At 40.2% G+C, this 17,214-nt stretch overlaps 1 protein-coding gene across 7 annotated transcripts in view; it reads left to right on the top strand.

Annotated features, from left to right (window-relative positions):
* Window positions 1-17,214, top strand: part of SLC20A2 (solute carrier family 20 member 2) — a 107,213-nt gene that overhangs the window by 66,904 nt on the left and 23,095 nt on the right. For all 7 annotated transcript variants that reach the window (XM_043562935.1, XM_043562956.1, XM_043562941.1 and 4 more), the window contains 3 exons: window positions 1,271-1,367; window positions 10,497-10,613; window positions 15,615-15,818. In XM_043562935.1, coding sequence (XP_043418870.1) covers window positions 1,271-1,367; window positions 10,497-10,613; window positions 15,615-15,818 — 418 coding nt within the window. The remainder of the gene's footprint in view (window positions 1-1,270; window positions 1,368-10,496; window positions 10,614-15,614; window positions 15,819-17,214) is intronic.

The raw sequence follows: 17,214 nt of genomic DNA on the forward strand, positions 1-17,214 counted from the left end.
TGTCACATGATACACAACAGGTGAGAAGACTACTGCGCCTCATCCCTGGCTCCTGCCCTGGCCCCTGGCATCATGTTCTCTGTGCTTGTCAACCCTGCTGGGCTGGCTGTAACTCTCATGTAATTGAATCACTTACTACCCCTGCTCTTACTGGTCCTTACTCTCACTACCATTCAACTCAAGGCTCTTGACAAGTGCTGATGGCTACTTGAGACATTCCAGAATAGGTTCTTAATGGGTTGTACTGTTCTGCAAACATACTTGATTTCCATGCATGTTTGCATTTGACGCTAGGAATCTTTCACCATCTCCATTTATCCTTACTCCTGGGGCTCAGAGCAGTTGTTAGATCTAATTTTCTTTTTATCATGGGTAGGTAGCAGATTTATATAAATGTACCAGTGTCTTACATGGTTATTAGAAAGGAGTCCTTTTTTGAATTAAGTGACATCTATGTGCCGGTGCTGTATTGACAAGTTCCCAGTCCGTATTTTTGCTTCAAAATCTTCTGTAGATCTGCTTAAAACCCTAAATTTTGAATATTTTCTCAGATGTTATTTAGTGTAAAACATATGCAGTATCCCTTCTTGTTGAAGTATTAGATTTAGGGAATGTACCAGAAACCTAAAATTGTAAATACATTTTTTGTTAGATAACCCACAGTTCTTTTTAATTCTTAATAGTTGAAGGTTAAATACTATAACTTATGAAAAGATCTTAAAAAGCCATAGCATAAGGTAATATATTTGCTTTATATATTTTAATAGAGCTAAAATGTATTGTGCAATAGGCGATGTAAAATCTAGTAGTAATGCAGTGGTGTTTAAGTAATTTGGGTTTCTTGGGGCATCATCCGAGGGTTGAGTCTTCAAATATTTGTTGAAAGTGAATTTTCAGGGCCAAACCTGAAACTAGCTGGCGTGGTGAGCACCACGGGGTTTGAAGTAGATGCTGAGCTCCGGGCTTCAGTCCCCAGGAACTGGCCTAACCTCACAGCTCTTCTCTGTTTCTAAATCTGACATCAGCTCATGTGATTTTAGTGCTTCAACGTGTCTGCTGGCCACAATAGTGCTCTTTGAAATAGTAATTGTGTAGGAGAGACAGCCCGAGCTGATGTGCAATAGATCACACGGCAGTGACATGGCCAGCCGTTTTGGCCACACCACAGTTTGGAAGACTTTCTCGTAACAGTGTTTTATATCATTTTGCCTCTGTTGGCTCCAGATGCTTCCTGAATCCTGACCTTCCACTTTATCTCATTATCATACAGGAGGACCCTGTTCCCAATGGCCTCCGGGCACTTCCAGTGTTCTATGCTGCTACAATAGCAATAAACGTATTTTCCATCATGTACACAGGAGCACCAGGTAAGAATTCCTCGGCAGTTTAAATCTGGCAGGCAAAGTGTATTAGCGTTAGACTTAACGGTATTGGTTTATTTGGTGCTGGCACTGTTGTTGGTTGATGGTAAAAAGCATCACTCATGCTCATGATGGAGTAGTAAAAAGAGGAGTAAATGCACATCCTTGTTCTAAATACTCAAGAGGTATGTGAAGTACAGAGGCAAGAAACACACTTGCAAGTGAAAAAAAGAAATGTGAAATCCTCATTCTGCCTGTTTGCCCCTCTGTGTTACCTTAGCAGCCTTCTTGTGCTGAGTCTCAGAACAGGATCTAACGCCACGCACCTCCCCAGGCTGCGGGGGAGTTTGGGGAGGGGGATGGCACACACATGACACACGGGGAAAGCTCTGCCGTGGCCTATAGCATAAATATCCACCTCCCTGGAATTTGTCTGACCAATGAATCCAATGGGTAGAAGCTACCCTTTTTTTTTTTTTTTTTTTAAGGTACTGAAACCAATGTTGATTTTTCAGAATTACCCCTTCCCATTCTGATGGCTTTTGTTCTTTTTACATGGGTTTAGGGTTATTTTGGGGGGGGGGGGATGCTGGATTAAAAGTTTTCTTTTGCATTTTGGATGGCTAAAGAAAGTCATATGTGGTATTTCTATTTGCAAACATTTCAGTGTTGGTGAGCATTCTAATGAAATACTTCCGTACATATTTCAGTAGAGAGGATTCCTCCTGTTTCTCTTTGTGGTATCCTCCTACAGCTAAATCCTCAGTATACCCATTATTGTGGGGATATCTGGAGTCAGCAGATATGTCAGTTTGTGTTGTGTTTCTTCTTGTTAATGACCTTTATGGTCATTATGGATTACGTTATGGATTAAGATTCAGTTATTGGCTATATCTGACAAAAATCTCCCTCTTCCTGTTCAAAAGATAAAATTTTCCCTAAATGGCATATCATACAACAGCTGACAGGTGCCCTCTTCCAAAATGGGGGAGTATCCTTACTAATTTCTCAAACTAGGTTCCTCAAGGCCATTTTTTCTCAGGTTTTATTTTATTAGACATTTATAATATGTTTGTGTACTTCAGTACTGCAAATAAAAAATTTCTGAATGAATATTAACATTATAGAACCTTCTGCTTTGGCATCTCTGTAGCATTCAAAGTGTTGATCTTCAGGGTTTCAATACTCATGATCAGGACTTCCAGACTCTGGGTGGTAGCCCAGGGGATAGAGCATCACAGCTGCCTCAAGTTCTGTGAAAAGCACAAAGCTGAAGGTCATGGGGATGAGGAGAGCTGGAGAGATACAAAACCCTAGCCTCAGATACCAGCAGGCTGGTGGCCCTGGAGGTTTTATAAGTCATGGACTATGAAGTGTGTTTGTCATAGACTGTATTCTCAATATCTAAAAAAATTGGAGGCAGGGAAAACACAGCTCCGTACCACAGAGTTAATCCCACCCCCAAGTCTGAATCTCCCAGAGCATTCACACAGGGCTGGGCAGGCCTTGGAGCACGAAGTTGGGAGAAAACTGTAGGAGAGCTATTCTTTGTGTAGCAACTTCGTGCTCCTCCTGAGTCTTGTTCTTAATTTTACATAAGCTCCTAGAGCTCAAGTTAGCTGAACAAAAAGCTAATAAGCAAGTGTCAATAGCTGTCTCTAAGCTTGGTGATTTAAAGCACAGAGCTAATGAAGGCTGGGGGTGCCTTTGTAGTACTCATGCCTGAAAATGGGAACTGGTACAAATAAGGATGATTTATTGATTTACTTTTCTTTCTGCATTTTATTTTTTTCTACCCTATATTCTTCTTTTATTTTTTTTTATTTTTTTTTTTAATTTGAGAGAGAGAGCAAGTGAGAGGAGGTGAGGGGCAGAGAGAGATGGAGACACAGAATCCGAAGCAGGCTCCAGGCTCTGAGCTGTCAGCACAGAGCCCCAGAGCCTGACATGGGGCTCGAACTCAGAAGCAGTGAGATCGTGACCTGAGCGGAAGTCAGACACCCAACCAACTGAGCCACCCAGGCGCCCCCTACCCTCTGTTCTTCTTGTTCCTGGTGGTTCTTCTGAATGTCAGAAGTCAACTGTGATTTTTATTAAAATTTGCCTTTTTCTGTAGTTGGCCTCATTTTTTTCATCTCTTTTTTCAGATTTCCTCATCTTTTGCTGCAGTTTTACTGCAGATTTGCAAATGGTATGGTAATTCTGGTATGGTACCATTCTGACTGGGATGGTAAATTAGAGAAAGTTAAGCTATATGACAGATGAGGCACTAAAGATAATATCAATACTTCATAGAGAGGTTGTAAGAAATAAATAATGTAAATGCTAAGTTTTAGTGAGTTGAGTTTTACATGAATCCTTTTGGTCCTCTGAAGTCCTCTGGGAAACTGGTAATGCAGACAGGAAAGTGAAGCATGGCAATGGTGAATTTCCAAGGGCATATAACTAGTCAGGTAGAGAATCCTAGTTCTGAGCCCCAGGCTCTGCGTGATGACAGTACACTGACCAACACGTGACATGGCACAGGTTAGACACCTAGTATATAGTACCTGGTCCCTCATGTCACTGTTAATAACAGTCAGAATGCACCAACCTTAATATGTTCTTTCTCTTCTCTTCACTCTGTTTAAAAATGGCTTCTAGAGGTACCTGGGTGGCTCAGTTGGTTAAGCGTCTGACTCTTGATCTTGGCTCAGGTCATGATCTCATGGTTCGTGAGTTGGAGCCCCCTGTCAGGTTCTGCACTGACAGCAAGGAGCCTGCTTGGGATTCTCTCTCTCCCTCTCTCCCTCTCTTTGCCCTCCCCTGCTCGTGCACTCTCTCTTTCAAAACAAACAAACGCTTTAAAAAAATGGATTCTAATATATTTGGAAACCTGGCTATATATGTTTTGTATATATTTAATGCAGGTAGTGGAAAGAGAGTGGCTACCTCATTCATTAGGAATATTAAAAAACCTGTACAAGAATCTTGAAGATCATTACTCATTTGAAAGCACAAACAGTATTCCCAGTGCTAGAGCTAATGTTAAGGACTTCGGTTGGCAGCTGTGCTATCAGGAATGTCACATCTCCTCACCTCCCTGAGCCTCTGTGCATCATTATAAAGTAAGGGCAGTAGGAGGACTTCTGTGTAAGCAACACCACGTTATGTGAGATAATGCGGGCAGGTGCTGAACACAGTGCCTGGCCCATAGACCATCTTAATCCATGATAGCAGCCATTTCATTGCTATCAATCATAAGTAGCCTCATCTTTTCCACCTTAAGTTGCCAGCATATCCTGAGTCATCCTTTTATTTTTTCCACACATGTTGGTTTGGAAAGCTTACTTGAAGTTTTCCAGGGGGGCTTGCCTAGTGGAGAAGGAAAGAAAAGTAAGTCATGACTCTGAAGGACCAGCCATTTTGTTTCCCCACTAAGTCAGAAAAGGATTTTGCTAATATTTTTGCTCCAGGGGCATGTTTTTAGAATATCCAGTAGATGAGTCCAGATCTTATTTTTAGTTAAACAAAAGTTAACTTTTGCCTTTCAAACTAGACTGTAATTACCTACTACTTCCTCACGTGGGGCCTTGCTGCCTGATAGCTGTGGTGTCATATTTGGTGATAAGAAGGGTCCCTTCAACAGTGACTTGGTCACTCTCCTTTCAGAATAGGTCTGCATGGACATGACTTCAGTGGGACTCATTGGCTGTTGAGCTCTAGGGCTTTGTTTTGATTTCCTCGCTTCTCCTTCTCAATTATTTTGAAGTTGTTATATCTTAGGCTTAGTTTGATTTATTTGCATTTGACACAAGTTTTCTCAAAAGTCATTCTTCTACTTCAAAGACTGATCACTTTAAAACATTGTCTCTGCATTTTTGTCCTTAAAAAAATAATTTGCAAGAAGCAAAAATAACTTTGGGAAATAAAGTGCTCACTTGGGTTGGATACAAGCCTGAGGTTTATTTTTAATGAAAAAGTCTTCAGTTGTGTGGGACCTGGCTTTGTTCAGTTTTTAAAGAATGAGAACTGAAATTTGTTGCATGCTTCTTTGAGTGGTCAGAGCTGATAGCCTAATTAAGCCTCTGGTGATCATATGTAACTTCTAAGTCAAAGTGTGGTCCCTGGACCAGCAGCATCAGCATCTGCAAGTAAGGTAAACGCGCGCACACGTGTGTGTGTGTGTGCGTGTGTGTGTGTGTGTGTGCATGTGTGTGAGACTGTGGAAAGATACCCACAATATATTGATATATTGTATGTGGGAAATTAAATCACAGAATATATACAGTATGATTCTACATCCATTAACTTTTTTTAAAGGAAAAAAGAGATTCTCACAAACATTCTAACACACAAGTGTTTATATTTAGAAAATACCTGGAAGGAAACATGCCACGGAGTTAACAGTATTTCTCTAGAAAGTAGGTTCAAGAGGGAAGAGTAATGAGCTGTTTTCATATCTGTACATCATACAGTTTTGTACTGCTTTTTTAATAATAAGCATATATTATTTTATAAATTAATTTTATAAATTTAATAATAATTTAATGATTTAATGTTTTAATTTAAATTTAATAATTTTAATTTTATAAATTAAAATAGAGAAGAAAGGCTGTAGAGAGAAGCTAAGGAGTAGGAATATAAGGGAAGAAATATAGGTCAATGACCTTTGGAAGTTTTATTCATTTTATAGATTCTAATAATGCTGTCATATATGAAAAATGAGAGGTGTAACAAAGTAATGACATTGGAAGACTGTTTACTTCCTAAGTCTCTTGCATATTCTAATCTTGGGGGGATTTGAAATAGAATTTTTAAAGATGTTTGAGGTTAGAGCTAAATCACTGTTCATCATGTCTTAACTGTTGTGAAAATGGAAGGAGCTTGAGCTGAAAGGCTGTTGTGTGTCTGGAGCAGAGGGCTGGGACTCGTAGCCCCTGGTGTCGGCTCCTGGCAGCCACTTTTGGCTGAGGGAATGGAGCAATTCATGCCGTGTCCTACTTTGCCTATCCACAGAGTGAAGAGGCGCGCCATATTTTATTGCCAACTTAAGGTGTGATTATTGGAAAATAATTTAGGTACTCACAGGAAGACAATGCAGAGTATTTTTGTCAGAAGTTTTGCCTTGGATGCACATTGATTCAACTGCCTTTCTATACTGAATTTTTGTGTTTGTTTTTTTATCCATGAAACTTGATTTTATATATTTGTACAAATTACAGCTGTGTAACATAACTGTCAGTTCATATTTCTTATATGCTGGTTTTAAAAGTGAATCCTTGTGTTCTTTTGCTGCCCTGTCACATTACTAAATTGCTGGAATAATTTGGTCAGATCCACATTCTTTCCTCATCCTGTTCCCCTCTGCTCTCATCATCAACAACTGTCCCCATTTTTCTGCACGCCTTTGTTCTTTTTCCTCCTGGATGTTTTACTCTTTCTCCCCAACTTCCACCCTCAGTGATGTGTTTATCCCCTACTCTCCTTTCCAGTTTCTTGTGACTTAGGAGGGTGACTTCAGAGCTTTCTGGCCACTTCCCAGGCCAAACTGATGGCAAAAGAGGTTGTGATGCTAGAATTACAAAGAGCAAGTGATAGTGTGGCTTATTGTCTACACCAGGGGTCAAACTCTTATAACCAACCTCAGTTTCTCTCTCTTGGATGTTGGTCCTGACACCTTGAGAATCCCAAGGGACCCCAACAGAAAGCATGGAGATAGGCATGGAAGGAACATCTAGAGCAGCCCTTGTCTGCTTTTATTTTGGGCTCTGCTCAGCATGGATGGAAAAAAACAGTGTCCTAGAGCAAACGTGTTCACTCATCTAAAATAGATAGATTATGGGAATGCAAGCTGGTGCAGCCACTCTGGAAAATAGTATGGAGGTTCCTCAAAAAACTAAAAATAGAACTACCCTATGACCCAGCAATTGCACTACTAGGCATTTATCCACAGGGTACAGGTGTGCTGTTTCAAAGGGACACATGCAACCCCCATGTTTATAGCAGCACTATCCACAATAGCCAAAGTATTGAAAGAGCCCAAATGTCCATCGATGGATGAATGGATAAAGAAGATGTGGTATATATACAATGGAGTATTACTCGGCAATCAAAAAGAATGAAATCTTGCCGTTTGCAACCACGTGGATAGAACTGGAGGGTATTACACTAAGTGAAATTAGTCAGAGAAAGACAAAAATCATATGACTTCAATTATATGAGGACTTTAAGAGACAAACAAGATGAACATAAAGGAAGGGAAGAGACAAAACAGAAGAGACTCATAAATATGGAGAGCAAACTGAGGGTTACTGGAGGGGTTATAGGAGGGGGGATGGGCTAAATGGGTAAGGGGTATTAAGGAATCTACTCCTGAAATCATTGTTACACTATATGCTAACTAATTTGGATGTAAATTTTTAAAAATAAAAAATAAAATAAATAGATTATGGATAGATAGGTACATTATAGAAAGAAAAGATTATCATCTATGTATAAATATCTTAAATCTATATATAGATATTTTAAATATCTATATCTATATCTATATATATATCCCAAATTATTTCTCTCTTCCCACCGTATCCAGGGCTTGCCTCTCTTAGATTAATACAATGAAACTAAAAGTAGCACAGTTAAACCGTTTTATCATCAACTAACCAGGAAGCACAAAGGAAACCTCTTCCGAAACCAAATACTTTTTTTTTTTTTAATTTTTTTAGCGTTTATTTATTTCTGAGACAGAGAGACAGAGCATGAGCAGGGGAGGGGCAGAGAGAGAGGGAGACACAGAATCTGAAACAGGCTCCAGGCTCTGAGCTGTCTGCACAGAGCCCGACGCGGGGCTCGAAATCACGGACCGCAAGATCATGACCTGAGCCGAAGTCGGACGCTGAACTGACTGAGCCACCCAGGTGCCCTGGAAACCATATACTTTTAAGCTGTAAGAGTGATTGGTATTGATGTTAGTTGATCAGTTTGGTGTTGCTAATTAGCAGTTACTATTCAGTTTGGCAAGAAACAGCTCTGGTGTGAGCTCTTCTCACATGTGTTAAGACACTGATGTGAAGTTCTAAAGCAGAAGCCAGGAAGCGGTGGCCCACAGGCACAGCCTGGTGGGGTGAGCCCAAGTGATTTTACAAGGGTCAGACTTAGAGGCAGAGCCAGGGCTGGAGCCAGGCTGCCGGCTAACGTGGTGCAGCCCCAGGGTGTCCATAGCTTTCTGATGTCAGAGTGCGTGTTACGAGTGATTCAGATAATCTAACCCCTAAAGCGTCTGTACTCCCACCAGTGACGCCTTAGCTATAATTAAGGTCTGTGATTCAGGTTTTTTGTTTTTCGTATGTGTATATGCTAATCCTGACTCTCACTTATAGTATTACCTATCTGTTCTACCTCTTACAGTTACCAAAATGTTTAATAATCCCTTAATCGAATAGCTTTGAGTGTGTTTGTATATATAAAATGGTTAACAGTGTAACAAAGCCTGCATCATTAAAGATTTATTTAATCTAAGAGCAAAGAGCAAAGTTTTAACTAGTTCATTCCTTTAAAACTTTTAAAACATGTTTAACAGTTTACAGAAGTGACATGCTTATGTTTTCAAAGTTAACAGTACAAAAGTGTATGTAGTAAGAAGTGAAAGCCCTCTCCGATTTCTTATGTCCCTATAGGATTAACCATTGTATCATTCCAGAACTTTTTCTATACATTTGTTCATATGGTAGGAGTAGAAATATATTTTAAGTTTATTTATTTATTTTGAGAGAGACAGACCGAGCACGAGCAGGGGAGGAGCAGAGAGACGGAGAGAGAGAATCCCAAGCAGGCTCCACACTGGTAGCACAGAACCCGATGTGGGGCTCGATATCGCGAACCGTGAGATCATGACCTGAGCCAAAGTCCAGAGTAGGAGGCTTAACTGACTGAGCCACCCAGGTGTCCCCAATATGGGTTTTTTTAAAAAACATAAATTGGGGGTGCCTGGCTGGCTCAGTTGATAGAACACGCAACTCTTGATCTGGGGTGGGATTGTAAATTCAAGCCCCATGTTGGGTGTAGAGATTACTTAAAAATAAAATCTTAAAAAAAACCAACAACATAAATTGGAGTATAGTACTCCAGGCAGCCCTTCTTACTTACTAGATCATAGGCCTCTTTCCTTATCAGTATATATAGATCTATCTCATTTATGTGACTCTGTCCTATAATTATTACACATTTCCATAATGATGCACATATTAGTTGTCTTGCACATTCTTACTGTTACAAATAAAGCCATTAGTAAGTGTTCTTGTACACATATCTTTGTTTCTGTGCAAGCATGCATGTTTAAGCTGTAAACCTGTGAATGTGTGTGAAATGTGCCTGTTGCCACCAGTGCCAGAAAATGGACAAAATTCGGAGTGATGAGTTCTGGAATGCAGTGCCAGGAAAATATGATGCTCCTAAACCATGTGCCCTTCTGCCCTTTTATTGGCTAATGTAATTGCAACTTAGTATGCATTATTGAATTTTAATGAAAAGTTTTTCTATAATTACATGAGTTGACAATTCAAAGAACAGTTAAATTTGGAGGTCAATGTCCTTTTATAGAACTTTTATCTCCAAGCTGACTTTAAAAAGGTTTGTGTATGTGGTTAGAGTGTCATGGCCATTTAAAGCAGAGCTGCTGACTACTGAGAAACCCAAAGAGGCAGCAGTCAGCAGCCTGGTGCAGGGTTCCAGACCTCAGCTGCTCACTGCCATGGGAGTGGGCTGATGTCAGGACAGAAGACGACAGCATCCTTTCTTAGCTATATATGGTCCACTCCGGAACTCTGTAACTTAGATATTGAAATAATATGTAAATGGTTTTATTCCAATTTAATATGCTGTTTGTGCCACATTGATAAAATTGTAATAGTTAGCTTACTACTCAGTTTAACCACATATTGACAAGGTATAGTGTGTCTTAAACACAGGGCACATGGGAACGTTCCAGGGACAGCTTTCTACCCCAAAAGCTATAGCACATTGTTTGGGTTGAAAGTTTTATTAAATACAAAACCCAGGTGATTAGTTTTGGATTTGGGGAATGTAAAGTATGTTGATATGAGCATGACCTTTCAGAAAGTATCCACCAACAACACCACTGTCCTTTTTACTTTCCAGTGCTTGGTCTGGTCCTTCCCATATGGGCAATAGCACTCATCTCCTTTGGTGTTGCACTGCTGTTTGCCCTTTTTGTATGGCTCTTTGTGTGTCCATGGATGCGGAGGAAAATAGCAGGTAAGGGCTTTTTTATTCTTCTGGTTTACAAAAATCCTGGTTCCTGGGGCTTCAGGTGTAATCCACAATTACCCTTACTAACAGAGGGAACTGGATGCATGAATAACCCTAGAACATAGCACTGAGATACATGCCCCATCCTTGTCTCTTGGCTCCTAACTGCTTTCTGGCTCAAACTTTTTCTTGGTAACTTGTGACTGGAATGAGCAGTAAGGTCCTGGTTGCCTCGTATGACTGGAAGTTAACTACTGGTCAGGTTCTACCAGCCCCATGAAAAGCATGAGTCTTCAGGGAAATGCAGATTAATAACACAGTAAGATATCCATCCATTCACATCCGCAGGAATGGTTAAAAGTAAACAGACTGACATTTCAAAATATTGATGAAGAAGAATAACTAGAATTTTCAGACGTTTATGGTGAAATATAAAATGGTACAACCAGTTGGAAATTTGAAGTTTCCTGTCAAGTTAGACATACATTTACCACATGACCCAATAATTCTACTCCTAGATATTTATCCAAGAGAAATGAAAATGTACATTCATAGGGGCACCTGGGTGGCTCAGTTGGTTGTGTGTGACTTCAGCTAGGTCATGATCTCATGGTTCATGGGTTTGAGCTCCACGTCGGGCTCTGTGCTCACAGCTCAGAGCCTGGAGCCTGCTTCAGATTCTGTGTCTCCCTCTCTGTCTGCCCCTCCCTGACTGTGTCTCTGTCTCTGTCTCTGTCTCTGTCTCTCTCTCTCTCTCTCAAAAATAAATACACATAAAGAAATAAAAAATATATATGTTCATAGAAAGACTTGTATATAATCATTTTGTCATAACAACCAGAAACTAGAAACAACCCAAATGTTCCTAAATAGGTGAAAGGATAACCAAATTGTGATATATTCATGCAATTCAAGCCTCCATAGCTGTAAAGAGAATGAACTAACCACAGTATAATGAATTTCACAGACATTATGTTGAGTAAAAGAAGCCAGATACAAAATAGTACATCCTATATGATTCCAGGGAAAATTAATCTATAGCGATAGAAAACACTAGGTGCTGGAGATGGTGGGGGGTTTCCAGGAGACTAATGGCAAAGGGGCACATGGGAACGTTCCAGGGACATGGAAATGGAAGTGTTCTCTGTCCCAGCTGTGGTAGTGTTTATAGGCTGTACTCATCCATCACAGGTCATCTGTCTGCACGTTTAAAATGTATGAATTTTATTGTATATAAATCATATTTCAACAGAATTTTTCAAAAAGAAGAATATGGATCAGAAAGCTACAAGAGCTACTATTCTGTCCTTAGCAACATAGTTCTAAGCCTTAAGGCCACATGCTGTTACAGGGCTCTCAGATGAAAAGAACTATTTACTTTCAGCCTCAGAGTGTGCCTTATGATCCTGTTTCAGTGTGGACATATCTCAGTTTGAAAATCCATATTCCAAAGAAGGACAGAACAAATGAGACATACCATGTTCACAAATTAGAAGACTCAGTATCATTAAGATGTCAGTTCTTGTCAAATTGTTCTCTAGATTTAACACAGTTGAAGTTAAAATCCAAGCAGGTTATTTTATAGATTTAGACAAGCTGCTTTTAAAATCTATATTGAGGGGCACCTGGGTGGCTCAGTCGGTTGAGCATCCGACTTCGGCTCAGGTCATGATCTCACAGCTCGTGAGTTCAAACCCCATGTCGGGCTCTGTGCTGACAGCTCAGAGTCTGGAGTCTGCTTCAGATTCTGTGTCTCCCTCTTTCGCTGTGCCCCTCCCTCATTCATGTTCTGTCTCTCTCTCAAGAATAAATAAAACATTAAAAAAAAAAAAGTAAAATCTATATTGAAAGGAAAAGGAACTAGAATAGCCAAAACACTTTTGAAAAAGAACAGAGTTGGAAGATTCATACTACTTTACTCAAAGAGTTAATATAAAGTGACCAGACTGTGTGGTATTAGTGAAGAGATGGACATCCACATTAATAGAACAGAACTCGAGTCTAGAAATAGACCCACACAAATCTGGCACGTTGATTTTTAACAAAGTACAGAGGCACTTCAGTGGAGAAAGAATCATCTTTCAACAAATGGTATTGGAATATTCGGACATCTGTATGCCAAAAAAAGAACCTTGACTTAAGCCTTACACCTGTAAAAAAAACAAACAAAAAAATTAACTCAAAGCATAGCATAGATTTAAACAAAAATAGAAAATGAGAAGACTTTTAGGGAAAAAAATAAAATACATAAAATTTGCCCATTGTTTTGGAGACATTCAAATTGGTGTCTATGGTATCTCATGATTTCAGTTTGTACTTCTGTGATGACTAGCGATGTGGAGTACCTTTTCATAGACTTATTTGCCATTTATATAGCTCTACTGATGAAGTGTCCAAATTTTTTGCTCATTTTTTTCACTGCAATATTCTTGAAGATTTCTCTATATATTCTGAATACAAGTCCTTTGTCAGGGGATTTGTAAACACTTCTAATCTGTAGATTGTCTTTTCATTCCCTTAATAGTGTTTTTCACAGAACAGTAGTTTTAATTTTGATGAAGTGCCATTTATCAACTTTTTTTAATTTTTATTATTTTTTTTTTATATAAAGAGAGGATGAGCATGAATGGGGGAGAGGGGCAGAAGGAGAAAGAATCTCAAGCAGGCTTCACAGCACAGAACCCAACACAGGGCTTGATCCCATGACCCTGGGATCATGACCTGAGCCGAAATTGAGAGTTGGACCCTCAACCAACTGAGCCACCCAGGGGCCCCACAACTTCTTTTTTTATAAATTGTGTTTTGGGTGTCACATCTAAAAATTCTTTGTTTCACCCACTCATAGAAGTTTTTTCCATTTTAAAAATTTTATAAAAATACAAAGTTTATGGTTTCATTTATATGACATTCTGAAAAAGACAGAACACGGGAAGAGACCAGGTCAGTGATTGCCAAGGAGCTGGGCAGTGGGTCTTACTACCAGGGGAGCTTTGGGAGGTGATAGAACTTTTCTGTATCCTGATTGTGGTGAGGGTTACATGAGTCTAGACATGTCTTAGAATCAGGATGGGCACACAAATACATAGTTCACTGCATGTAAATTTTAAAACAAAAATTAAAAATATCCACATTAATACATACAACTTCAGACATCAATAATGGCTGGATGGGGGCGCCTGGGTGGCTCAGTTGGTTATGTGTCTGACTTCGGCTCAGGTCATGATCTCACGGTCCGTGAGTTCGAGCCCCGCGTTGGGCTCTGTGCTGACAGCTCAGAGCCCGGAGCCTGTTTCAGATTCTGTGTCTCCCTCTCTCTATGCCCCTCCCCTGTTCATGCTCTGTCTCTCTCTGTCTCAAAATAAATAAACGTTAAAAAAAAATTTAATAATGGCTGGATGAATTGCTGCTGCTTCTCCTGTGTGGCTGCTCCCTGCTCTCTGCTGAAAATAACTATCCCTCCACCATTCATACAGACTACTAACTGAAGATGAGCCCCTTAAACATACTGCTTGTCTGGTTTAACCCATAGGAATGATCAACTATACTTCAATGCTTTGATTTTTTAAACATTTTTATAAATGTTTTTACTTATTATTTTGAGAGAGAGAAAGACACAAAGCACAAGCAGGGAAGGGGCAGAGAGAGAAGGAGATACAGAATCTGAAGGCTCCATCCAGGCTCTGAATGGTCAGCACAGAGCCTGACAGGGAGCTCAAACCCACGAACTGTGAGATCATGACCTGAGCCGAAGTCGGACGCTTAACCAACTGAGCCACCCAGGCGCCCCACTAAATGTTTTGATTTTTAAAGGCTTTTCCTAATAGCTTTCTTGCCGAATAGACTCTAAAATCTTTGCTTTCCAGCTTAATGCTATAACAGCAGGAAACTGGTATTGCTCCCAATAGGCTTCTGAGGAGATTTTGTTTTATCAATGCCATATTTTGTTAGTTCAATATATATTTCTTGGTCTAATATTTTAAGTATACACTAGTGATTAAGGTCATGGACCATAGAGCTAAAATGCCTGCATTTTACCACCTGTGTGGTTCTGGGCAAATGACTTAATCTCTCTGTGTACTTCAGTTTGCTCATTAATAAAAAGCAGAAAATAATAAAACCTGTCTCATGTAAGTGTTAACAATTTTTGCTTAATTGTTGTAATCTTTACAAATATTGTCTTCTCTCATTTTGATTATAAGCACCTTAAGGTCCAAGATCTAAAAAAAAAAAAAAAAAAAAAATCTGTCTGTATTTCTGACTGTGTACGTGGATACAGGGAGGTGACAGGATTATGTGAGTATATCCAGCAGAGAAGAATACTTCCATTTTAGTTCTGTAGGTGAGAGCTTAGAAATTTGCCCAGGAGAATCTACAAGCAGCAAGATCATTAAATCAGCACCACATATAAGATCTGATTAAAAAGAATCCTATAGAGCTTTAAAGCAGCTTTTTTTAAAAAAATTATCTTTTGAAAGTAGAAGATTTTTTAAAGTAATTAGGATCTCTCTGTTCCTTTTTGGAAAATGATTTACTTGTTTTCTAAGATTTGGTGACCTGGAGAAATCAGAGACCAGTAATTTATTGAACAGAAGAAAACCAAACAGACTATAACTAATATCTCTGAAGACAAAAAGGATAAACATTTCAGTGATTTTGAGGTTAGTTTAAGAAAATAGAAGGCCAGTCCAGATGGTCGTAGGATTACAGAGTACTAGTGGTGGAAGGGACTGTGGGGACTGCATCTAGCCCTCTCAGTTTGTTGGTTTTGAAGGAGATAATTGAGGCCTGAGCCTACCCCTCTTGTCCTCAGTAGCTGAATTTTCTGGCTTGAGTTTCCCAGATAATTGATTGAAGTCTCCTCTTCATTTTTTCTATTTAGCTACAACTATTTTTTCATTTTCAAAGTTAAATACTAAAGTATAAAGATAAATGCTCACTTTTATATTCGCTTTTCAATAACAAGATCTCTAATTTCAGAATTTTCAGTTATACCTATATTTTCTTTAGGCAAATTACAAAAAGAAGCTGCTTTATCGCGAGTTTCTGACGAAAGCCTCAGTAAAATTCAGGAAGTGGAGTCCCCAGTATTTAAAGAGCTACCAGGTGCCAAGGCTAATGACGACAGCACTGTCCCTCTCACGGGCTCAGCTGGGGAGCCATCTGGAACCTCTGAAGGCACATCAGTGGGAAACCACCCCCGGGCCTCCTACGGTAAGGTGTGCACAGAGGGTGTGGGGTTTCCATGGTGGTAGAGAGCAGTTCCTAGGGGGCCAGTGAGCAGGGGACACCAGCCAGGCTGCCTGTGGGTGATTAGGTTTTATTTATATATTAAAAAAATTTTTTTAAATGTTTATTTGTTTTTGAGAAAGAGTGAGGGAGAAAGAGGCAGAGTGTGGGTGGAGGAAGGCAGAGAGAGAGAGGGAGACACAGAATCTGAAACAGACTCCAGGCTCTGAGCTGTCTGCGCAGAGTCTGACTCGGGGCTTGAACTTGTGAACCACGAGATCATGACCTGAGCTGAAGTTGGAGGCTTAACCAACTGAGCCACCCAGGTGCCCCATGGGTGGTTAGGTTTTAATGCACAAAAGTGTCCCTCAGTTTTATGTTTTGGGGTAGTCCAGGGGCTAAAGAGGTCTCAGAAGACCATGCAGTCAACAGAGCAAGCTCACTCTGGTCCTGTGGTTTTCTTCCAAGAGATGTTTATAGTCTCATCAACGGCACCAGGGCCCACACACCACCTCTCTGCAGCTCAGTCAACTGCACCTGCGTCTTCCATGTTGCAGTTTCCTGGTTGCCAAAGATTGGCTTTTCCAGCTTGCTAAGCATGCCTTCCACATGGAGGACATAAAGAGAAAGCCTAGTGTAGCATCACAGAAACCTCAAAAAACGTCAAGATTGTCCTGCCGTCTTGGGGGTTCTTTTGTCTCGTAACATTTGTGGTTAAAGATCGGTGAGCACCAGCCTCTGCCAGGCCTGTTGGGACAGCTTCCCGCCTCCCTGCAAGGTGGGGCCTTGGCACCTGCTTTCACTTCCCATAGGTGCGGTCTCAGACTTGACCCAAAGAAAGCAAATGAATTTTGGTCCGCTGATCTGACAGATAACTGCCTTTGACATTTGTGATTGGCCTTTAAGGAATACCTACAAATCTATCTCATAGCGAACTGGATTTTGTCCCTCACGCATGAAGTTTTCCTCAAATAAGTTCCTTATAAAGATTCTCCCTTTATTGGTTACTAGAAACAGGAAAGAGTGCCGTAGTCATTTCTGGAAGATGCTTTTTAAAAAATGTTTATTCATTTTTGAGAGAGAGAGACAGCGTGTGAGTGGGGAAGGAGCAGAGAGAGAGGGAGACAGAATCAGAAGCAGGCTCCAGGCGCTGAGCTGTCAGCACAGAGCCCCAGAGCCTGACACGGGGCTCGAACTCACAAGCAGTGAGATCATGACCTGAGCCGAAGTCGGACACTTAACCAACTGAGCCACCCAGGCGCCCCTGGAAGATGCTTTTTAGGAGAGCTTAAATAACATCACTTTCAAAGTTTTGCCCATGTGTTGTATGTTCCAAATTCCCTTTTTCATTTTAACTGTATTGCATGCTCTTTATAATTAA

Source organism: Prionailurus bengalensis, chromosome B1 (assembly GCF_016509475.1).
Source record: "Prionailurus bengalensis isolate Pbe53 chromosome B1, Fcat_Pben_1.1_paternal_pri, whole genome shotgun sequence".
Classification (NCBI taxonomy): domain Eukaryota; kingdom Metazoa; phylum Chordata; class Mammalia; order Carnivora; family Felidae; genus Prionailurus; species Prionailurus bengalensis.